At 35.2% G+C, this 26,650-nt stretch overlaps 2 protein-coding genes across 3 annotated transcripts in view; one reads left to right on the forward strand and one right to left on the reverse strand.

The window, feature by feature from the left end:
- The window catches only part of LOC121370989 (Golgi-associated PDZ and coiled-coil motif-containing protein-like), a 63,173-nt gene extending 43,093 nt beyond the window's left edge, over positions 1-20,080 (reverse strand). Inside the window, exon 1 of the mRNA XM_041496567.1 lies at positions 19,868-20,080. Coding sequence (XP_041352501.1) covers positions 19,868-20,080 — 213 coding nt within the window. The remainder of the gene's footprint in view (positions 1-19,867) is intronic.
- A 570-nt stretch (positions 20,081-20,650) lies between these two features.
- LOC121372345 (proto-oncogene tyrosine-protein kinase ROS-like) overlaps positions 20,651-26,650 on the forward strand; it is a 98,132-nt gene continuing 92,132 nt past the window's right edge. For both annotated transcript variants that reach the window (XM_041498647.1, XM_041498648.1), the window contains exon 1: positions 20,651-20,777. In XM_041498647.1, the coding sequence (XP_041354581.1) occupies positions 20,664-20,777 (114 nt within the window). In that variant the 5' untranslated portion in view covers positions 20,651-20,663. The remainder of the gene's footprint in view (positions 20,778-26,650) is intronic.

A 26,650-nucleotide genomic window follows, 5' to 3' on the forward strand; every position in this document is an offset into this window, starting at 1 on the left:
ACAAAATACAAGAAAAAAGAACAATACACTATACACACAGCACGTAATTAAATAAAAACAGTATTTGAAAAAAAGAAGGTAAAAAGGTATGTACAGCTGATGTTTCAGGGAGGTATAACATGTAATTGAACACATGAGCTATTTCATAGCAGATCTCCTATTTCCACGACTTCTATATTTGCAAAAATATATATTATTATAGATGCATTAAAACCAATTGGATAAATAATACAATTCATGGACAATTTAATTTTAAAATTAAATGTAGGTTATGTTAGGTTTTTTTTTTTTTTTTTTTTTTTTTTTTTTTAGAAGCACATATTTCGACTAATGAAAATGTTAAAATAAACATGAATATATCATGGCAATTTACATTACTGTTATCTTGATCTCAACTCTGTTACACACATTGGTCAACATAAAAAAAATAACAATAGAAAAACAAAAAGCAAAAACAGATCCCCATGTACACGTAGGTTATGTCAAAACAGAATATTTCAATCTGTAGGTTGTGACCTTTTATTACTGTATTATAAAAGTATGATCTCTGTATATATAGTACTACAATTAAATAAAAAATAAATAAATCCAAACTGATTTCTATTCAAAAAGGACTTTTTCTTTTTCATTTCCTGGTTTACTTTTATAAGATAAAAAAAAAAGAATGTTGTGTTGTATTTCCTTAGAATAAAAATGACCAGCAATCTACTTCCTGTCTGAAGGTCGCAGCAGTTATTACTTTTTCATATCAGGTAACGGAAACAGAAGGAAACAAAAATATAAAAATATAGCCACATGACAAAATGACTTAGATACCCGGCAACCAGATTGTCAATTATGATTTTATTATTCAATAATTTGATCAATTTTGTTTTTATTGGAATTACTTGCTATGGTTTTATGAGATTTTTTCTGTGTACCGATAATTTATTTGACCCATTTTAAATAGTGAGGAAGGAAGGAAATGTTTTATTTAAACATGCAATCAACACATTTTATTCACAGTTATATGGCATCAGACATATGGTTACGGATGACACAGATATTGAGAGAGGAAACTTGCCGTCGCCACTTCATGAACTACTCTTTTCAATTAGCAGCAAGGGATCTTTTATATGTACAATCCCACAGACAGGGTAGTACATACTACAGTTTTTGATATGCCAGTCGTGGTGCACTGGCTAGAATGAGAAATAGCCCAATGGTTCCACCGACAGGGATCGATCCCAGACCGACCGCACATCGAGTGAGCGCTTTATTGGAGTAGAAGAGCAATGGACTTTCCATAATTTTGTTGTAAACATAAGTGAAGACCATGCCAAGGACAGATGAGTGATAATTCTGAGTGGACTTTAAAGATGAATATCATAGAGTGTGGAGATCATTTTGGTGGGGGCAGCCTTATGGTTTAGGCTGGAATTAAGGTTGGGCAAAGAATTATCTTGTCATCACCAAGAAAGGTGCCATCACTGGTGTGAAAAAGATAATATTTTCATGGATGGAAATACCAATCCCACTGCTAACAAGTAGTGACTACTGCATTCCATGCAAACAATATTACTTACAATGGACTGGCCTACACGTTCACCTGATCTGAATCCCATAGCAGGGTTTCTGCCAGAGGGTAAAACAGGCATGGCGCCACATTTTGACAAAAATAATGATTCTTATCATTATTGTATGATTTTCTTAACCCTAACCCTAAATGTAACCCATGTCTTTGTTGGGGAGGCCCCCCTTACCCCCTGTTGACTGTGGCTGCATTCAATTTCATAGCGCCAAACCCAAAAATGTCTTTCTGGCAGAAACACTGCATAGAACATTCCTGAGACATGTTTATGATTGCTATATCAATCCACAATCACTACGTTGACTTGGTTGAAGAAAGGTGCACATGGCCAACATTTCATAACGGCAGCTATATGTGCGGGGTTTTTTTTTCTGCTATCATTTTGCACATGCATTTCTACAGATATTATATTCAAGAGTAAATGACTAATCCACCTCGTCACATGGCCTATGTCATGTCTGGTGTGTTTACTGGATGGTGAAGATTTAATAACATATCAAATCATTTATAGAATACTGTCAAATAATACTTTCCTTTCATACTTCATTGGGTTAGGAATATATTATATACATCATACATGGTGTTCATTAGTAAGCAGCAGGTGGCAATTTTTGGCAGCTACTGAATTCTCCACTCCTAGCTATTTTTCATGTTTACAATTATACACCTCTCTATGCTCATAGGAGAGTAGATATAGCTTCATTCTTGTCTCAGCCTCCTATTTTCAAATATAATGAACATCTCAGCATAGATTACACTGTCCATTCATTCAAGTTATGTTCATGCTTATATTCAATTAATAATGTTCAAGCATGCTGCCCTGGGCACAAACCTCAGCTAGCTGGGCTGTCTATCCAAGACAGTGAGTTACAAGGTAGTGATTGCAAACCCAGTACCTATGAGCCTTAAGTCTGATGACTTAATTATAACCACTATATACAACCAAGGCAGCTACACTTGTATATATATAGCTTACTACATTAATGCATGAAGCAATACATCAAAATAAGTATGTAATGGACCATCTAAAACTAAATAGTATGAAGCAACAAAGAAATTCTTCACGTTTGCCAGTATCAGAAAATCAGTAAGAATAAAAATAATAATTGTGAAACAGCATTGTATTATTAGCACATTATCAAAAGTGAAAACAGATGATGTTACTCAGCTGCTTTTGTTAATTCACTGAGCATCCAGATACACATAAAGCCTGGAGTACACAATACAATACAACTCAACACAACTAGGGGCAGGATCTGTATGTAGCCCAGTCGATAGAGCGCTCGCCGGAGGTGCTTGCATCATAGGATCAAATCATCTAAGTGGTCCCATTCACTGATCAACTTTTCCCCATCCCAACCAGTGTGCCACGACTTGTATATCAAAGACTGTGATACATGTATGTATATATACACTGTCCTGTCTGTTGGAAAGTGCATATAAGATATCTTGCTGCTAATAAAAACATGAAGTGGGTTTCTTCTAAGACTACAAATTTAGCTGATGATTAATAAATCAATGTGCTCTAGTGGTGTTTATCTCAACACATTTCGTGTGAACAATTTACAGGATACTATTAGTCTGATACCAAACAATATCCAATGTGCAATGAGGTTTAAATTTTATCACACAACATAAAAGTGGGAAACTTACTGTGTAGTTCGATCCCTAACCTTTAGATATTACCTGCCTCATGCAACAGAAAATAATAATCTGAGTGCAGAAAGTACTGAGCAAACTGGCAGAAAAATAATTAATATTTGGTAGTGGTACATTCCACTCTTAAGATTGCTGAAATATACCAAATCTTTGCTGTGTTCAGGTTATGGGCAAAACCAGCGTGTCTTCGTTTGTGTCAAGATGATTTCTGTACCATTAGAAGGCCTCTACATATATGCGACAACTTTTTTCATTTGGTGACTGAAATATTGCATACTATCTATATAAAAAATACTACTAGGCCCCATCTGGCTCGTAGATGGAAAAGTTAATGTAAAGGGCTGATTAGAATAATGAGCACAGTTAATTCCTTCAATCTATCTTAGATTGAATTCCTTTAAAGGGAATGAGGGAATGAATGAATGAATGAATAAACAGATATTTAATGACATCTTTGCACAAAAACCATAAAAAAGGAACTATGAGTCATCATGTGTCTCACAAAGGTAAATGATGATGAACATAAATCTATCCCAAAATTTTAAAACAGTGGAAGAGACACGTCATTTCATCATACTAAAAATAAAACCTAAAACAAAAACAAACAAATGTTGTAGTCTGACCATGGGAATGGTCAAACATATGTGGTAAAACATAAAACAACAATACACATGTTGTACCAAACTATCAACAAAATGTATCACAAAACATTATAAAAAGATAAACATATTTATATAGATTTGAAAAAAATATTCCCAGATGCTTAAACAGAACTTATATAATATTACAATTTTTAAGAGATACAGCTGAATGTGTGCTGTATTAGTTACACTCAATGAGGAATGGCACAAACAGGGGTCTTCTAAAGAGAGATAATTTGTTGCTGGTGCAGCCAGAATAATATTTAAGACCGGCCTCAGTTGTGTCCTGGTTAGGCCATTGGACATACGGCTCGCAGCCTGGTAGTAGTACCGGCTCCCACCCAGAGCGAGTTTTAATGACTCAATGGGTAGGTGTTAGACCAGTACACCTTCTTCTCTCTCACTAACAATTAACAACTAACCCAATGTCCTGGACAGACAGCCCAGATAGCTGAAGTGTGGGTCCAGGACAGCATGCTTAAACCTTAATTGGATATAAGTACGAAAATAAATTGAAATGGAATTTAAGATGAGGCACAAATTTCAGAGGAGTCCAAGGGAGCCTGGACTCTCTCTATATGGGGTTAATGACATTGTTTTGGTATCAGGCGAGGACATTAATATTATGGTATACTGGTACCTCTATTACAATGCATCCACTGCCAGTTTTAGGTACCAAAAAATTAATTATTGGTATTATTGTGTCGTATGTTTTACTTTGTTTTGAAACAGATATTCATGATCCATAGGAAAATATGACACAATACACAGTGGTGCCATATTTGAAAGTGTATGGTTTGGTAATTGTGATGTTACATTTACTGCAAAATACAAGAAAAATAAATTAATTTCACTTTTACATGGAGTTCTCCATTTTAAATGTAATTATTCTTGTACTATATAAGCTGGAAATTGACTGGAAATATTTAAAGAGGGTGCACAGGGCTTTAGGTTGTACCAGGGTAAAGGCGCTAAAAAGACCTCACTGTACTCTTAACAGACAAAAGCTCTGGTGCATGTAAATTATCATTATGCAACCTTGGGCATGCCATATATAGAAAAAATACACTGTACAGACTGAGTCTATAGTAAGTCAAATCTGCTTAATTGCATAGCCCCGGTGCGTGTCAAATTTATACCAATAACAGGTATAACCGATTATCCGACAGAGCCCCACTTTCAGATTATAACCAACGGTAAACTTTACAAATGCCTTGTGGACAGTCTATCTTACTCTTAACTGCAGAACATTGTCTGAATGCTGATACATGTATGCGTTTCATTTGTTTATACATAATAATAAATAATAATAAAATAATAATAAATAAAATAACAGTATAAATGTTGTAAGATCAAATATTTTTAATTTTGCATTGTTACAAATCTGCGGTTGTGTTTATTGATGCTATGTCTAGCTACTAATATTCATGTGCAGTTTGTTGCACACAGCTTTTCCACAGTTCACACCTATTGTTCTGAGGGGTGTTGAGTAGTGAAACCATGTTACTTGGCAGAGCGCAATTTCCACGTGCAAGTGAAATAAATAGCTTAAATTAGCAACTGTTAATTGTCAACCGATTTCAGCTACAGTGTACTAATGTTACAGTATATTTTGTTAGAGATGCCATTGTGCATTGAACAAAATATAAGAAGTGTAGTGTTTATTTTGCTTATTTCATTAATGAATTAAAAAATTAAAAATATTTAATAATCAATTCAATTATTAACACGATGTAAGCCAGGCCTGTGACCGCCTCCTATCCCCTGTAGGAACTGGGAGAGAAGCCTGTTCCCCCTCTCCCCACAAATGTATGTGGGGGGGGGGGGGGGGGTGTTTCTATTCCATATACAGATTAAAATCTGGCTTATCCCCTGCTCTCCCCCAAAACTAGACTGTGCCTTCCCCACTCCAGACGTTTTATTCTAGAAACAAAGACCCAATATGAATGTTGTAAAAATAATTTATTTGGCTTTGAGTTAAAAATATTTTGTTCTGCTAAGTTCACGAAGGGTCAAACCTCTTGAAAGAAAAATACAAATATTCAACTCAAATGTAATGACATGAAATCAAAGTTCCCCCGTCAATGCAGTGTAACAGATTAAAACATTACAGAGACCAACCTATGTATTTTTTTGGCAATTCCTGACAACCAAAAAGTTGGCAAAGATTTCCGCTCTAATACCACAACAATCCTATGTTTGACATCAAATACTTTTACATCGATCATTTTCGAATTAACTGATTAAAAAAAATCCACATATTAATCACTAATACACATAGTACAGAAAGAAATCTGACAGCACCCACATTCAGCTACGCTTCGTGACACTCCGTCACAAGAATTACAAAGCTTGGTGACCTATTTCGTGACGTAGATCATGTGATCGCCCACTGGGCGATTCCGCCTAGGAGATGGAATGGCTGAGTGGGCGATCATGTGATGCAACGTCACGATATAGGTCGGCGAACTTAGAATTCTGCTGTCCAGAGTTTGCCGAAGCTTAGTTGAATGTGGGTGCTGTCGGGTATTTCTGTAGTGTGTGTATTAGTGATTAATATGTGGACTTATTTTTAATCAATTAACTTGAAAATGATTGATGTAAAAGTATTTTATATGCTTTTTTAATTATTGTTTTCACATAAATAAATAGCAGTGATAATTATTGTTAACTTAAAATACGGTGGTTCAAATGTGACATACAAAATACAGTAAAAACTAATCCTATTTAATTATCTTTATTAAATTTATTCTAGGACACATATACCGGCCTCGGTGGCGTCGTGGCAGGCCATCGGTCTACAGGCTGGTAGGTACTGGGTTCGGATCCCAGTCGAGGCATGGGATTTTTAATTCAGATACAGACTCCAAACCCCGAGTGAGTGCTCTGCAAGGCTCAATGGGTAGGTGTAAACCACTTGCACCGACCAGTGATCCATAATTGGTTCAACAAAGGCCATGGTTTGTGCTATCCTGCCTTTGGGAAGCGCAAATAAAAGATCCCTTGCTGCCTGTTGTAAAAAGAGTAGCCTATGTGGCGACAGCGGGTTTCCTCTCCAAATCTGTGTGGTCCTTAACCATATGTCTGACGCCATATAACCGTAAATAAAATGTGTTGAGTGCGTCGTTAAATAAAACATTTCTTTCTTTTCTAGAACACAATTGCCGTGGCCAAGTCTATCTTTCAATGTTTATCAAAGGCTTTAAGCTAACGCATGCGCACATAAAAATAACAAAGGATTATTCCACTACTGCCAGGAAGTTTCTGTTTTCTGTCACCGGAGTTCCATTGTCAGTATTGTTTTTAGTAATTTTGTAACAAAGGACCAATTACATCTGAAATCCTTAAATGATGCAATAATCCCAAACAAAAATTGCAAGCTGAATAAATAGCTGGTAACTACCTTGCGACAAGGTTGTACAAGCATATTTTACACGGTAGTAACTACCGTGTTTCGAGCTAGTATTTGGAACCTTTTAACAACCTTGCGACAAGCTTCCTGCAAGCTTGATACGAGCTTCCTGCAAGCTTGTTCAGTTTAAGCTAGTATTTGGAACCTTTTTACAACCTTGCGACAAGCTTCCTGCAAGCTTGCGATGAGCTACCTGCACGCTTGTTACGAGCTTCCCGCAAGCTTGCGACTAGCTTCCCGCACGCTTGCAACGAGCTTCCTGCAAGCTTGTTCGGTTTAAGCTAGTATATGGAACCTTTTTACAACCTTGCGACAAGCTTCCTGCAAGCATGCGATGAGCTACCCGCATGCTTGCTACGAGCTTCCCGCACGCTTGCGACGAGCTTCCCACACGCTTGCGACGAGCTTCCTGCAAGCTTGTGATGAGTTACCCGCACGCTTGCGACAAGCTTCCAGCACGCTTACGACAAGCTTCTAGCACGCTTGCGACAAGCTTCCCGCAACCTTGTGATGAGCTTCCAGCAAGCTTGCAACAAGCTTTCTGCAAGCTTGCAACTATCTACCTACAAGCTTGCGCCATCATCAGTGGCAGCCATCTTGCATCTTGTATAATTCTTTAAAAAAAAAACAATGGTTTTAAAGTGAAAAACATGAACAGTTAAAACAAAAAAATAGGTGATACATGTTGTCAGATACTTAGGCTACAAAATTAGTTTACCTGTCTGATAGACATATTCCATGTATGTGGGATAGTCTTGACTAAACTTATATGCTAAAAAGCTCCTGGTCCTATATTCTTCTTCTTCTTCCTGTTTTAGGTTATATTCCTCCACTATCTGGAGATCCACACTGTGTGGTAAAGTCATTTGTTTATTTCTTCTTGTTTTCTTTTTTCTCCTGTTCCATCAAGCAGGATTCAACCAAACTTGGTTCAAATGATCCTCTTATAGTGTTGTTATTTTTCAGGCCAATAAAAATTCCAAGATGGCCGCCCTGGCCTCTGAATAACTGAGACATTTTTAACTTTTACTCAAGTTCCACCATGCAAATTTAAACCATATGTATTCCTAATGATCCTCTCATGGCCCTGACCAAGTTTGTTATTTCTCGGGCAGATTTAAAATCAAGATAGCTGCCCTGGCCTCTGATTGACAGAGACATTTTTTTGCTTCTTCTCAAGGTCCACCAGGCAGGTTTCAATCAAACTTAGTCCAAATGATTCTCTCATGACTTACTAAGTGTTGTTATTTTTGTGGCTGATTCAAAATCCATGATGGCCAGCCTGGCCTCTGATTGGCTCAGACATTTTCAACATCTTCTCAAATTCCACCAGGCTAATTTCAACCAAACATGGCCCATGTCATCCTCTCATGGCCATGCATATGTTATTATTTTTGGGGCCAGTTGAAAATCCAATCATTACAAGATGATTCTGTTTTAACCATATTGTATTATCATTCGTATGTATTAATATTAATTTTGTTTTAATTATTATTGTAAATACTATCTAAATCTGTTACATATATGTTTGGTTGTTTAGCCACTGTTCCCACTGAATTTGATAAATCATATGAGAAGTTATGAATTAAAAAACAAATAACCAAGAAAAAGATTTGGACTTAGCTTTTTCTCCACAAGTGTAGACATGCTTTCACAGTTGAAAATATACATGCAGCAAGCTTGCAAAAATGAAAACATGCTTGCGGGAAGCTTGCACAGTTGAAGATATGCATGCAGCAAGCTTGCGCATGCTTTCACAAATGAAAACATGCATGCGGAAAGCTTGCAAAAATACTGACTACCTTACGCGAGCTAAATGTTAGCTTGCAAATAGCTTGCATTGCTTGTACTACCTTGTAACAACCTTGTAACTACCTTGCAACAACCTAGCCGCAAGCATGTATTTTTGTTTGGGATGGTCCCAGGATTACTGCAATAAACACTTGAGCACATTGCTATAAGCACTACGATGAGATCGCCTGTTTTAGTAACCGCTTTTACTTTTTTCTTCTTTTAATTTTAGTTTTAATCAACATAGAACATTCTGCTTTATTCTCTGTGCAATTACAATTGTTTCTGGTAAAATATTAAAGATTGTGGAACATTTTATGATGGAATTTTCAAGATTTTTTTAGTTTTTGTATGCAATTAACCGATGTTTATCTTTGTAAATCTATTCAAATATGCGACATAATTTGTATTGATTTAATGCTAAATGGTTCTGCAGCTGAATTATATGCAAATAACCAATTTATGCTATAAACAGATATGCAATAAAGTGGATTCGACTGTATAACATGTAGGCCTATAATCAATCTCCAAAACATTTGGATGGAAATAAAATTAGCATTAAAATTTAAATTAAAGTTAAAAGTTTTGTTTTGTTTAGAGCACACTGATTTATTTATTATCGGCTATTGGATGTTAAACATTTAGTAATTTTTACATACATGTATAGTTTTAGCAGGGTTGGCCGAACTGTGACATTTTGGGGGATCAGAGTTGTTTTTATGGCCATTTTGTCTAGAATCTTGACGTTTGATATCAGTAAATGACAAAAATTCAAAATGGAAGCCAAAAAGTATAATTTTTTACAACATTATGGGTATTTTGAATATGCTATGACATGATTTCTTATGTTTTTCTGAATGCCGATTTCAAATATGATGTCAAACATTTGATATAAAGCATGGATATCAATATTTGCTGTCAAAGTAACCTATAATTAATAAATTTATTTATAGAATCACATTAATATCGACCAATATTATGGTGTATCCATTCTTCCAAGTGAAAGATTCTAGATGTACAGATTGGTTGAAGTTCTCCTTGTTCTGTCCTATACTTATTTGTTATACAGTAAATTGATAATGAAACGCAAAAAGGAAACCATGAGAAAGTTTTGGCTGGAATGACGTAAGAATGTACAATGTCACCACCAAACTACAAAATGAGGTTATCTCCAGGGAATGGCAAGAATGATGTATTTATGCAAGAAACTAAAGAAAGGAAAGCTCTAATTTTAGATACTTCAAATAACCTAGTAGTTAAAAAAAGTGTATAGTGAATGAATAAATCCCTTTATTGATCTAAGGGTTTTGGTCAAAATATGAAGAAAGGCTATGAAGATATACAATAAAAGAAAACAAAAATGTTATAAGAAGGTAGGGTCATTTAATGATAGCATGAAGATGAAAGCCTATGATAAGAGAAGGAAAACGAAGAGTATCGAAGAGAGCTCGAGCATGATTTTGACTTAAAGTGACAGATGAAAGCTACACTGCAATATGTAATGTCAGGGCATATAATTTGGCACGAACGATTCTGTCGTTCGTCTATCGGTTATGCAAAACTAATATCAACATAAACGGATCGTTCGTGCAAAAGCTGTAATCACTCATCAGAAAAAAAGAAACAAACGTGTTAGCTAATGTCATCAATGTTTTGGAAAACTGCGTGCAGTGAAAAATCTCTGACCACCTAGATGTACGTCATACAGGTGTCACAAATAATTTGCACTCCCCTAGATTTGCACTCTCCAGTCAAGATTATACGTAGAATAAGCACTTCCCAGTGCATATTATATATGTAATATACATTCCCCCAGTCTATATTGTATGTATAATATGCACTCCCCTAGTCTATATTACACGTCGGCTATAATAATTTGTTCAGCACTCACATAATTATATTTTTTTAAGTTTTGTTTTATGTTTGTATGGCCAGTGCACTTTGTAAAAGTTGGTATGAATCTCAGTGGCGAATCTAGACGAGGGTGTTGGGTATATGAATCAGGGGCGGACCAAAAGGGACCAAAACTTTCCTGGACCCACCCTTGCAAATTCGCAGAATAAAAATAACTCATCATATGTAGTGATCCCAAAATCTCTTCACCCATCCCTTGCTTCCCTTACTTCGATTAATATGACAGAAATTATGTGGAGATAACATTGCAAAGCTTGGTCTTAAACAGGTTCATATGTTAGAACCAAAGAATCATTACTTCGGACACACCCTACCCCAATTAAGTGCGACCGTATGCCCATCATCATTTCTGCGTTCTTTGTTGACATCAGGGATCCAATACTGACAACCAGTTTGTCTAAAAACATTTAAATTTTTTTTAAATAAAGTAAGCTGTAGACGATCTGAAAGACAAAGGAAGAAAAGCGAATTTTAGACGACCTTGCAAAAGATTTTCAGTTGAAAATAGAAAATGATTATTCTAAAGAAAGCAGAAGACTGGTAAATCAAGGTCATGGTATGTTCTACCATGTCTTTCGGATGGTGCATATAAAAAAATCCCTGTCTATTAATGGAAAAATGTAACAGGTTTGTTAAATCTAAGGCTATATGTCAAAATTACCAAATGTTTGACTACTTATATCGATTATTAATACATCAGTGTGCTCTTGTGGTGTCATTAAAAAACACACCAAAAATATTGCACATGCCTAGGAGCAGTGCATTGATGTTACACAATTTATTAAATTCAGTGTGTGATAATAAATAGATCATTATTATACACATAACCTGGAACTAACATTAATTATTACACATCTATTAGTATTAAATCTCTTTTCCATGTTCATTACTATACATATCATCTACACTACCCATTCATTATTATACACATAATCTAAACTCGACATTCATTAATCTAACTAATCATAATCTAAACTCACATTATTATACATATAACCTACCTTCAACATTCATTATTATACATATGGAGAGTTTAGGCACAAAACGTGATATATCCATTTTTCATTTTCATTAAAAGTAATTTTTTTAATTGGCGTATATATCGCATATTGATAATAACAAATGGGATTTACCCAGACCTGTTAACCCTTAGTCAAGAGAAAGCAGGAGGTGTGTGTTGAAAAAGCAGGAGATTTTGTCAAAAAGCAGGAGATTTTTAAATTCACACAATTTAACCCAAAATTGCAAGATTTAAAAAAAACATTATTACATTATGGCATTTAAAAAAAGAAGAAGTTTTTTTAAAGTTTAAATATTATTAAGATTTAATACATATTTAAAAAAAAAACAAGAACATGAACAAGAAATAAAAAATTTAATTAGTACATTTACGGTATTACACTTACAGCCTTACAGGTTGCGTTACATTATCATTTGTGGTTAGTGTACCCAAGTACCAAAGACAAATTTATATAAATCTTATAAATTAATATTCAGTTTTTACTATAATGAGGAACGGTGGCGTGGTACTTATTTAAAATCATTATAATAATGCAATAAACATTGTATTTTCATTAATCATAAGTAAAACCTCATTACGGACATCGTGTGAAATATACCGGAATTATACCCATTTCCGTGAATAACTTTATATCAATGTCAAACACAACATTTTTTAATTGTACAAAAATTATTTCTTGAAGAGTAACCTTATAACCAACATTTTACTGCACAAACATACAAAATTAACTGAGACAAGTATGTTTATACAGCTAATTGGTCTTTTCGTTGTCTTGCTGTGACATGTGATTTTAACATGCATCGTGTGTATCGCTGTCAACTCGAGTCAGTCAGTTCAGATTCGTCATAGTTGCATTATGTAATCCAGTGGGAAGACATTTTACAATTCAGAGGTGTTATTAGAACTAAATTGGATAGTTTTTTTTTTTTTTTATATGCAACACTGAATGTCAATACACAGCCTGTTGAATTAGCGGCAAAACGCTTCGTAGCCATTACGATGACAACAAACATTATAATAACACGTCATTTTATAAACTCCATGTGCTTTTTTAACAATATAAATAGGCTATCCCACAATTCTCACTTCGGCAAAGGTTAAACAGTCGGGACAATTCGGCCTGTTACATTCTCAGAAACCGAAAGTAGTCGACATTTTCCGAATGAGAAAAAAAAGGTAGAGTTACTTCCCATATGTTATTTTGACAAAAGAGGATCGATTTTGTTTTATGCTCACAAAAATGTCATTTAACAGGAGAAACTGTCTCCCGCACAGGTTAAAGGAGATTTGATCAAATACCGGGAGACTCCCGCGGAATCCGGGAGGTTGACAGGTCTGGATTTACCCAATACAATTTCATAAGGATCAATCACATCTGCAGCAAATCAGCGGACCTACGATTAGCCCTTACTGACATACACTAATGGCTTTAACTAAAAACTAGAAAGAAAATGGTTTATATCGCGTTTTGCGCCTGAACTCTTCATATAATCTGCAATCCCTGTGCATTATTATACAGAGTACATATAATCTACACTCCCCATTCATTACTACACTACCCATTCATTATTATACATATAGTATACAATCCCCATGCATTATTATACATATAATCTACACTCCCATTCATTACTGTACATATAATATACACTCCCCATGCATTATTATACATACAATCTGCACTCCCCATTCATTATTATACATGAAATATGCACTCCCCATGCTTTATTAATACATATAATATACAATCCCCATGCATTATTATTATATATATATATATATATATAATCTACACTCCCCATTCATTACTGTACATATAATATACACTCCCCATGCATTATTATACATACAATCTGCACTCCCCATTCATTATTATACATGAAATCTGCACTCCCCATGCTTTATTATACATATAATATACAATCCCCATTCATTATTATACATATAATTTGTACTCCCCATTCTAATTATACATATAATATACACTCTCCATTCATTGTTATACATATAATATGCACTCTCCCTTTCTTACTATATAGTAATATACATGTAAATATAGCCTACCCTCAACATTCATTGTTTACTATACATATAATCTGCGCTCCCCAGTAATTACTATACACATAATTTAGACAACACATTCCATTTTATATGTATAGCAATGAATGTGCAGTGTAGAACATATATATAATCATAATTGTAGAATGCAGAATGCATTTATATTGATTAATACAGAGTGTAGGTTGTATTAAAAATAAAAGAAAAGTGTGTAAATCGTGTGTATAATAAAGCATGTGGAGTGTAGATTGTATGTATTATAATAAATGTGAAGTATATGCTAATGCACCTGGTGTGTGGATTATATGTATAATAATGAATAGAGTGTGTTCATGTATACACTAATAAATGCGGAATGCATATTAATGATGAATAGTAATGAATGTGGAGTGTAGATTATATGTATAACAAGCATTCTGAAAGTACTGCTAAAGCAATACATGTCCCCTACAGGGCCAAACCTCTGTAAAAATGGGTAAACTGTCACAACAGTCAAACTTGATCTGTAATTGTACATGTTAAAGATATACACAAAATTTCAGCTCAATATATTGAGGCATTGCAAAAAATAGATAAATCGTCATGAAAGTCAAACTTGATCTGTAAAGCTACACACAAAATTTCAACTGAATATGTTGAGGTATTGCACACACAAAAAAAAAAGAAAAAAAAAAAAGATTCAATTTTTTTTTTTGCCATATTCAAGAACAATAACTCTATCAAAAATGCGTAAATCATTATGAAAGTCATAATAGTATATGATAAAGCTATATTCAAAACTTAAGCTCAATATATTGATGCATTGTAAAACAAATTGTCGTATCTCCTAAATTCAAAGGCCATATCTCTGTCAAAAATAGGTAAAGCGTCAAGAACGTCAAACAGGATCTGTAATGGTACACTATAAAGCTACACGCAAAATTTCAGCTAAATATATTGAGGCATTGGTGGGGTGGGGGAGGAGTCTGGAAAAAAAGTTCAAGGATCACAATTCAGTCAAAATGTGTAAATCGTTATGAAAGTCAAACTTGATATGTAATGGTATATGATAAAATTATATACAAAATTTCAGCTCAATATCTCGAGGAATTGTAAAAAAAACAAAAACATCCAGAAAACTTTATATGGGACAGACGGACGGACTGACAGACAGAAATACAGAGATGAAACCTATAACCCCCCTCCGGTTGGACCAATAGGGGTCTAATAATGAATATGGATTATATTCACTGAATAGCACTTAAATTATTATCAATCCAAAGTTCATTTAAGAAACAATTAATGTATTTAGTATTTAAACATAGTAGTGAAGAGTGCATATTATATTTGTAATAATAACCAGAGGAGTGCAAATAATTCAAGGGGAGTGTGTATTATATGTATAATAAGAACTGGGGGGAATGCAAAGTATACGTATAAAAATGATTGGGGAGTGTATATTCTTGAGGAGTCCAAATTAAATGCTACACCAGTATGTGCTTGATGGTATTGTTCTAACCAGCTTTCCCTCCGTCGTTCAACGTGTCCAGCTATTTTCTTCAGACTACCATCACTTTCGTTATAAAACGCTACCTACATTGGCACGCCACAGACATGTTTACAATTTACAGACATTTGCATGCGTCATAATATCTGGTGTTTGAAGCACGTCACAGAACTTTTATGAGTAGTATCTTACAATATTATATTATATACCGATGCAATTTAATGACACTGATGAAAACAAAATATGTTTTAAAAATAAAAATAGACGTGTGTCATAAGCGTACGAGACAGGGGCTGGAGCAAAACCTCAAATTAGGGCAAAAATGGTAGAGGATATTCAGGCAAAATGTGCCAACCTGAGACTTTTTTACCATAATATATTTCCATCATTCTGCCATCAAAATTAGTTGTAATCCATGCAAAAATGATAGTGATTCATTTGCAACCCTATATACCTGTTTGGTAGCAATACTAATTATAAATAAATGATGTTATCCAGATTCGGGCATTTTCGTTTCATTCGGGCAAAAACCAGCCTGTCCCCTACACAAAAGGGTGCCCGGACGCCTATGGGTGTCATGAAAATCTCTCACCGCTACTTCAAGCCAATCAGAATAAGTCAGCTGATTACGGATTTTCCGCGGAGTCCAACACTTGTAGCTTCTTTCAAGCTGATTCGAGTCTATTAATAACAAACGCGATGACATTCTAGCCACTGTACCTGTGTCAGACAAAATGACCGCTAGCTACCGTTAGATTGATTAGTTTAAAATCCATTTGGCTGTCACAAGAGCATGTACATAGTATTATTGACATGCATTGTGGTGCACGAAATCTCATGACAATTGTGTTCTCGTTACTATAAATAGCATTTTACAAAATTCCTAATTTCAAATGAATCGAAACTAGCTTAATTTTTATTTTCGCAGCTTTCAAGTTAGTCATAGCACACAAAAAGTATATTTTCATATTTATGATAGGATGATTTAATAGAGAAAAGCTACAAAAACCACTCATCTTACTCTCTTTTGATTATCGTTGCCCATTAACCTTTTCATTTTTATTTAACTATTGAAGAAAATCGTTTGTGTAATCACTAAAACCACACGAACGACATATTGGTTGTCAGAAAAATTCAAATTTTATTCTCTGAATGTAGGACATCAGTATCAAGCTTTTGGTGAAAAGAGAAAAAAATGTGAGAAGAAACCATTAGAATTCATATTATAAATAGAAGAACCTAGTGACTTAGATCCAGACTTAGATAGTATGGCCTCAACTCTGGGCATAAGAAACAAATCCATTTATAAGCATCTCATTGACATGACAATAAGTTGAAATGTAACCATATCGTTAGTTGTTACCAGGGAACATGCTGTGTTCAATATTGAATCGCGATTCACTACATAAGTTATACAATTTTAAATCATTAAACAGCAGTTGCTAATCAATTTTCAATTGACCAAAAATATTGCTAATTTCGATTTTAAAAACAAAATGTTCCCTGGTTATTATCAGAACAATAATATTGAGTGTCTTTTAGATTCTAAAGTGTATTTAATATAGAGATTTAGCTGGTCTACATAAAAAAAAATGGTTTATATCTTCTTACATAAACTGTATATCATTCTTCACATGAGAATGCTTCCATTAGACTGTTAGGCTTTTAATTCCTATTTCTTTTTATACAACATTCCATCCTGAAATCTTTTTCACATTCTTGTTTCTATATTCATTTACTCAGAAATGAATAAAACAGCAATGGGATATTGGATGGCATCTGTGAGTATTGCGTAAAGAACTGCCACAAATCTTTACATTTGGGATCAGGTACCAATATGATTGGACACAACATATTGGTAAAATTAATGTAATTCTATACCTTTCAAGTAAATATCAATATCCAAGCATCAGATCACCTTTTGAACATCATATGTAAGATAGACACCCAGAGAAAGATAACAAATCATATATTACAACTAAATAATATATTAAAAATAAACCTAAGAACTGTCATTTGTGGCAGCCATTTTGAATTTCTGTCATTAACCGATATCAAACATCCTGCTACGTCAAAAATTCCATCATATTCAGATTCTATGGGCAACATAAGAAAAAAGTCTGTTTGCCCAACCCTTGTCTTAGAGAGGAAACCTGTTACATTTTTCCATTAGAAGCAAGATATCATTTATATGCATCATCCCACAGACAGCACATACCATGGCATTTGATATACCAGTCGCAGTGCACAGGCTGCAATGAGAAACAGCCCAATTTGCCCAAAGATGGGGATCGATTCAAGACTGACCATGCATCAGGCTGGTGCTTTATCACTGGGCTGCATCCCACCCCTAGCATTAAAATTAAGACATTTTCATGAGCATGGTGAGTTTATATGCAAAACTTGTTCCTGCCAGTGCACCACGACTGGTATATCAAAGGCGGTGGTATGTGCTATCCTGTCTGTGGGATGGTGTATATAAAAGATCCCTTGCTGCTAATCAAAAAGAGTAGCCCATGAAGTGGTGCCAGCGGGTTTCCTCTCTCAATATCTGTGTTCCTTAACCATATGTCCGACGCCATTTAACCATAAATAAAATCTGTTGAGTGCGTCATTAAATAAAAGAATTCCTTTCTTCCTTATATGCAAAAATTAAATGGGTTACCTCTGTTTAAACAAATTTTCAATTCTCAGAATCAGATGCAGGGTTCTCCAACCTTTTTCAAGGTATACCAAGGTATGTGCTACAAGCAGAGTGGGGTCGAGATCTCCTTTTGGACATTTTTTTAAATTCCATACCTGTAGATGCCATTACCTCAGATCTCACCACAAAAAAAACTCATGGGAGTGATTAAGATATTAATTACCATATTCAGCATGGATATTTAATCTTTCTTTTTTCCTTTTCTTTTTAATTCACATGCTAATGGGAACTAAAACGTGTCCAGTCTCATTTCATGTTGGATATAGATATTATCTTAAAATGTAACATAACGCAAACGTAATTTTATACCTGGCCCAGTGTAATCATATACATGCAATGCATACAGTGGTAATTAAAATAAACTGACGTAGGCATAGGCCATGCCATTGTCTTGTGTTTATTTAACTACAATAAATGGTTATGTCTTGTGCAGCAGATGAGTAAAATTCATTGTAAATATATATAACGGCATAGCGACCCAGGGATGAATGTGGTCACTGTAACAAGGTCCGACAGTTGAGGGGTATTATGGGTAACAAGAATCCATTCAACTGATTGGGTGTTTTCTTGTTCCAACCAGTGCACAACAAATGGACAAAGGCTGTGATATGTGCTTTCCTGTCTGTGGGAAAGTGCATATAAAAGATCCCTTACTGCATTAGAAAAATGTAGGTTTCCATTGGTGACTATGTGTCAGAATTACCAAATGTTTGACATCCAATAGCCGACCGGCCTCGGTGGTGTCGTGGTTAGGCCATCGGTCTACAGGCTGGTAGGTAATGGATTCGGATCCCAGTCGAGGCATGGGATTTCTAACCCTGAGTGAGTGCTCCGCACCCTGAGTGAGTAAACCACTTGCACCGACCAGTGATCCATAACTGGTTCAACAAAGATCATGGTTTGTGATATCCTGCCTGTGGGAAGCACAAATAAAAGATCCCTTGCTGCTAATCGGAAAGAGTAGCCCATGTAGTGGCGACAGCGGGTTTCCTCTCAAAATCTGTGTGGTTCTTAACCATATGTCTGACGCCATATAACAATAAATAAAATGTGTTGAGTGCATCGTTAAATAAAACATTTCTTTCTCTTTTTTCCAATAGCTGATGAGTGGAGTCAGTAAAAAAAAATTATGGATAACAATAACATGTTCTGAATTTTCAACTGTCAAAATAAAGTAAAGAAAAAACCCCAAAACATTGCATTTTTATCAAGTTTATGATAAAAATGCAGAAAGACTTTCAAAAGCTGCAGCATGCTAATACTATCACTAACCCTAACCTGAATATAATGAATACTGGAACAATCAGAAGTCTTGCACCAGCATGAACACTTATTTAAATAACCAACTACTTATAACATAATTTTATAAGTTATGCCCACCATAAATTATCTCTCTGTGGCACTTCAAAAAACTGTTTTGTATAAAATAATAAATTTCAAGTAACTCCACAAAATGTTTCAAGCAAAGTCAAAGTGAAAGCCATGCATTAATTTTTGTATGGTGCTACTAGCCAGTATAATAATGCAGGTCCCCCCCCCCCCCCCCCTCTCTCTCTCTCTCTGTAATAACTATCTTCATATTCAATAATAGATAATATTGACAATATTTACCTCCAATTTTGCATTGCACTGAAAAACAGTCTGGGCTTTATGACAAAGTTGTGCAAATGCTGCGCTCAAAGCTGTCATTTTCTGTCTTCCCTCGAATGTTAGTTCGCATTGATCTGGGTCTATTTCACCAAGCAATATGTCAAGATCCACAAAAGCTTTATCAAATTCTTTTTCAAGAATTTCCAGCCATCGAAATGACAGCGTGGCAGCCATGTTTGATATATTATACTGGTTTGTTTAACTTTGATTCGCGTTATAACACAAGCAAAGAACAAATGACTGAGTGACCAGTTAGAAATAGACAAATACAAAGTAACGCGTTTTATTTTAGTAAATCTTAACTTTATAAGATATTAAATAATAGGCACTCTGTATCAGCTGTATTTCTAAATATATATGAATAATCAAGACAGTATTTAAATGACGCTTTTTAATAAAGATGATATACTAAATGCGGTTATAAAAATTAATGCCAAGCACCTGTAGGCTGTCTGCTAAAACAGGTAAAATCAGGTTTTCCTTCCATAACTTTCTTTGTTTCTAATGTCATGCATAATATGCTATTAAATGTTCAAATATGTGACATTATGAGCATATTGAACAACAAAAAAGTCCATGTTGTATGACATTATTGCAAGAAATCACATTTGTAACCGACTCATACTACGCTTAGAAGCGTTGCAGACGATACGATATGCCAGCTAGCCAATCAGGCGCGAGGAATATCTGTAACGTCACGGGAATTCGTAAACTTTCCCACAGTCTCTCACACCATGGCGCGATGGTAGTACGTACGATGGAAAAGTTATATTTGGTATTTTATTTTTTGTTGTGGATATCCATCGCATTTTGTATTTCAGATTTGGATGATATACAAAATGCATGTAAAGCAAGATGCCAGTCGAACTTGGTAAGTATTCACAATTTATTTTGAGCTGTCCAGCAAAATCGTGTCCCCTGTCACGGCCTGTGCAGTGCGTGCGGATTTCTTCCTCTCTTTTTTATTATTGTTATCTTGGAATTACTTTTCAGCATACATTATATATTTGTTGAATTGTCACATTTTTGTCTATAATTTTAAAGTTAAAAAGCAGTCATTTTAAATGAAATTTAATTTTAAATTTATTTTAGAAAGATTAAAAAAAAAAATTTGTTTGACATAAAATGCTTATTTTTTAAACTGACCCAAGTTTATATGATATGAAGTCTAATATTTGTCGGTAATGTCATCAGTGACATAGAAATACAAAAATTTCACAAAGGTTTTACAAGATTTAAAGCTGTTAAAATAAAGCCAAAAGCTATTTTATTGAAAAACTATTAATAATGAATTTCAAGAAGGTAAGTTATGAATATTTACCAGTTTTCACTAAATTCATAAGATGTTTTTGAAATTAATCTGAAAATTATTTTTTTTTGGTAAAACAACACTAAAATTCCCAAAGTCATGGATGTCAAATAAAATTTAAAAAATAAAACTCTGACCCTCCTTCCCCTCAAACTGCACCAAAATGCTAAATAACCTCTAATCCCAGGCACAGATTCTTGAGTTTGTGAAAGTGGGGTTGGGGAGAAGAGTTGGTCGTGGTAAGAGGTGTTTGAACAAGTGTTTATTATATATTTTTACATCTTTAAAAAAAAAGCCCCGGCCCCACCCGGATCTGTCTAAATCATACATACTTAAAATATATAGTGGGATCAAAGATGACCCTATATCCCAATATATAGAGGTCAACACCAGTTGTTTTTGGTACAGTTTATGCTTTAGAAAATTGTGGAACTGGATATATGGCTACTAATGGATAATAATAAAAAAAAGAACCAGCTAGATAAAATTATATTTTTTGTGGGATGAGGGAATACCACCTCTAGCCCCCCCCCCCCCCCCCCAAAAAAAAACCCCACAAAAAAAACAAAACAACAAGCATTAGTTGTATTTCATTTTAAATATCTTTTGAATTATGTATCATGATACTATTTCCGGCATTTAATTTAATCATAATCATGTTTGCATGTATGAACTTTGTATACCTCCTTTCTTTTCATACTGATTATATTTACAATTCCAGCTTGACTTTTCTAGCTGTGGGGCAGAAATTTAACTCTTTTTATTTTACTTTTTGCCCCCAAGGCAAGACAATAAAACATTTTTGACATATTTATGCTGTGACAAGGATGTCTGAATGCATGGGAAGTGAAGCTTGTCCAAGAGAAAGGGAAAGGTCTGATGGAGAGGTTGATTGTTTTTAGTGTTCTGTCATGGTTCAGTGCACTGTGCGTTCATTTAACACCCACATAAATCACCAACAGTGTTAATAAGATTACTGTTACGGTGCATTCATAAATAAAGAGAGGTCAACTTCATGCATAGCACTGGACAGTGGAATGTCAAGTTGAAAACGAATAGCAATTTGTTTTAAACTGGCATATTTTAAATCTTCTTTATTTTCTCTTAAATACAGCATTTGAAATAAACACTTGTCTATTTGTCCAGACAAGTAAAAATCTGCTTATTTCTATCACTTATACTGTATACCATGTATTGTATTTACCTGTGTGTGGTATTTACTTGTTTCATAATAGGTGTGGATCCAGGGTCATCAAGGTCTGACTTTTCTCATTCCAAACATTGTAAGATGTTTTTGAAAAAATAAAATTTTGTAACAACTAGTATTACATATTAAATATATTTCCTAATAAGTTGCCCAAACTGGATTTGGTATCCCAATAATTTTACAAATATGAACAATATATATATATATATACTACTCAAAAGAATTTAAGGGTCAGACGATATTTTCGACATTATTTTCTGAATGTCAGTTATATTAGCTAGACCATAATGTCACGCATGGTATTGTTCCATTTTGACGAAAGTGGGTCTAAGCAACCCATAAATGAATTAAAGTCCACTGTCATTGACACTGTCGACTAGTTCTGATGGCAAAAACATGCTTACATTTGCACGTAAATTAGGGCGAAAGCGAAAGGTCTGCTAAGTGCCCATAACTTGCTTTTTCACAAAGCGCTTCATTTGCACGCTTTGCATGTGTATTCCATGTTCCCAACGCTGAATTTCCGTATAATTGGAGCTTGCGTTCGTGTACGGTGCACACTCCAAATTCGACAATGGTACGATGTCAACTGACTATCGAAGATCGAGGAAGGGCTATTGCTTGGCTTCAGGATGGCAATACGCAAAGAAATGTTTCTCTGAGACTTGGTGTCAGTCAGAGTGTCGTTGGCCGACTGTGGCAACGGTACCAAGCAACGAATTCTGTTCGAAATCGTCCACGTTCGGGAAGACCCCGAAGCACTACAAATAGAGAGGACTGCTACATCACCAATATGGCTCTACGTCAATGCACAACCACTGCACGCCGATTACGTGACAATCTGCGGACTGCGACTGGAACTCGAGTGTCTGATCAAACCATACGCAATCGTCTGAGAGCCAATAATCTACGCTGCCGTCGCCAGGCTGTTCGACCACCACTCCTACCACGTCACAGAACGGCCAGACGTCACTGGTGCACACTTCATCTGCAGTGGCAACGTGTTCAGTGGGGTCGAGTGATGTTCACTGATGAGTCCAGGTTTAGTCTCCAGTTCAACGACGGTCGGGTTCGTGTCTACAGACGTCCTGGGGAGCGCTTCGCTGACGTTAACGTTAGACAACGTCACCGGTTCGGTGGTGGCAGCGTCATGGTGTGGGGCGGCATCTCTATCCACCACAGGACCCCCCTCTATGTGGTGGATGGCAATCTGAATGGAATCCGCTATCTGAATGAGATTATCCGGCCGTTGGTTCTCCCAGGCCTTCAGCAGATTGGCGGCGGCGCAGTTCTGCAGGATGACAATGCCAGAGCCCACCGCGCCAGGGTGGTAACGGACTTTCTCAGACAACAAGGTATCGCCAGGATGGATTGGCCAGCATATTCGCCTGACTTGGCCCCAATAGAGAACGCCTGGGGCGAATTAGGCAGGAGAGTTCGGGATAACCATGCCCCTCCGGCCAACCTCCATGATGTGGGTCAACTTCTTATGGCAGAGTGGCAGGCCATTCCCCAAGAGTTCTTCAGACGTCTGATCAACAGCATGAGGCAACGATGTGTCGAGTGTATTCGCGCCAGGGGTGGATTCACACACTATTAAACGAATGTTCTAATGTGTAAAATCCATGTTTGACAACCTTCAACTTTGACAGCATGTCATGTGACTTTCTTGTATACAGTGATTTTATTTGTGTTTTTTTGTAAATATGGAACAATAAATAAAAATTTTGGTGTAGTTTACATCATCAATCTAATACACTCTGAAACTTAATTGGTTATAAATTTTTGACCCTTAAATTCTTTTGAGTAGTAATATATATATATTGTGAATTAAAATGAAGTTTGATGTATATGTAATGCAAACACTAGGACAATCAGAAATAAGTTTAACTTACGATCAGTAATATTTTATTTAGAAAAATATATTTAATATATAATTAGTCATTAAAAAGTCCCTGTTGGTCGAGATCATCTTAAGTTGGTGAAAACTCAGGACAGTCCTTTTAACTTAAATACCGTAATCTAGTGACTGCAGAAAGGAAACCTACTGCTGCCTCACATATTATATATTCCTACTGAACAGCAGAAAGGGAGGTTTCATATGCATAGTCTATAATTAAAAGTACTGTACTTTGTATAGTGTTGCCATCATGCAGTATGTAACACTAACACACTGAAACTCTGTATTCTCCGATGAGATACCGCTTGTATTCTCCGGTGTGATACGCTGCTCTGATCTGTGATCATAGTGGCCTGCAGGTCGCTGTAGTGAGGATGGATCACACTTGTGGAGCTAACTGGACTATGTGGACACAAGTCCGGCTTAATGCGATTAACCAAAGAGCCGGTCTGGGGAGATGCACGCTCATGCAATGCAAGTTATTCACAGTGTACACATAACCCACACTCATTGTTTTCTTTCTCTCGGGACATGTTCATGCTGGATTTGCTTGTACATTGTTCTTCACTATTTGTTAAGTTTAACTATTTCTTTTCTTTTGTGTGTAGGCGTTTTGGACTGGAAATGTTTTTGTAACCTCTATTTTTATTAACCTTTAATTTTTTTTTGAAGGCTATAAGAATGTGATATGAATTGTTGAGTTTTTTATTTTAAAGAAATATGTTTAATGTTTATTGAGAAGCTGATGCAATGTTCACCATATTACTACAAATTCTAATAAATTACATAAAATACTCACATTCTGCAGGTTATGTAAAACTTGAACATAATTTTTATTTTAAAAACATGGATTTTAAAATTTAAAAAAATAATTTTATTAGCAGTTAACACACACATTACCGTATATCTTCGCCTGTAAGTCGATCTCGGCTATAAGTCGAGTCCCTAATTTCAAGCCCTGAAAACGTATTTTTTTATTGACCCGTTTATAAGTCGACCCATGAAAAACAACTTATAAATATTGAAGTATTTCTTATTTTCAGCACATAAGAATAATAATATACAATATTTGAACAAAAGAAAATTATTTTACAAACTTCAGTTTTCATGTTTTGTATATCGCAATCAAACTACATAGCATCAAAATGAAACATTCCCTTAGTAGATAGTGAAAGCTGTTTGACTGTCACCGTATAGCACTGTACAGCATGGTTTTGTGCACAGACAACAACTTTATTTATAAACACTGACAACAGATCACTACGATAAAACTGAAAGTATCAGTTAATCACATGTTTTGCCGCCATATTAATACATGTAAGGAGGACAACTCTGGAAAGTACACTGGTTTTGTACCAAATGATGTATGTCCCTATTGCTCTAGTGAACTGTAGAGATCAGTCTAATCTGTTTTAAGGGAAAGCTCAGTAATATTCATGAAGTTAATCACCGACAAAACATTGTTTGAACAACCATTAATGCCAGTGACCAGATTTCAAAATAAACTCAGGCAACAGGTAGTTAGTATTGTTTACATTTTTGCTATTAGTGATGACTGTTATTTTAACTAAGTGGACTGTTCTCTTGGCATGTGAGAGATCGCACGCCTTTTTGCATAACCGAAACCGTTCTAATGCCAAAAAAAAGGTTATACAAAATAAATGTGTCAAATTAACATATTTGTGTATAAATACAGGGCATACTTCAACAATAAAACTTGTAAAATAATCCCCAAAACGGTAATATTTTTGGGTGAAATTTTGTTACCTTCTTATAAGTCGACCCCCCGAGTTATAAAATAATTTTTGGGTGAAAAAAAATCGACTTATAGGCAAAGATATACGGTACATAAAGTTGATGCTCTTATTCAGAGTAGGATTTTTTGTTTTGGTAGACATTCCAAATAATAATACTGTTACATGGTATATAATGAAAGTTAAAAAATTAGTTTATTTCGTTTTATAACATCACTAGAGTACATTAATCATTGGCTATTGGATGTCTTAGAAAGGAAATCCGCTCCATTAATGGGGATTGATCCTAGACAGATCAGGCATCAGGCGAGTGCTACGTCCCACCCAATTATGGAACAATTATATTGCATGAGCATTTTGGTTGGTTAGTAAAGTTCATTGGGAAAAGTACTATCGTTATTACTTGTTGGCAGTTTGTTAAAATTTGCTTTTTGAAATGCAAACTAATCTGTTCCAGTTTTTAACAAATTGAAGTATATATACAGGCATAGAATTTGTGGGGTTTTTTTTAGGATTCTTATGGAATAATAAAATGATACTTCCTTCCCAAAATCTGGGATTTGCAGATGCATGG

The sequence above is a fragment of the Gigantopelta aegis genome, chromosome 4, assembly GCF_016097555.1.
Source record: "Gigantopelta aegis isolate Gae_Host chromosome 4, Gae_host_genome, whole genome shotgun sequence".
Lineage (NCBI taxonomy): Eukaryota > Metazoa > Mollusca > Gastropoda > Neomphalida > Peltospiridae > Gigantopelta > Gigantopelta aegis.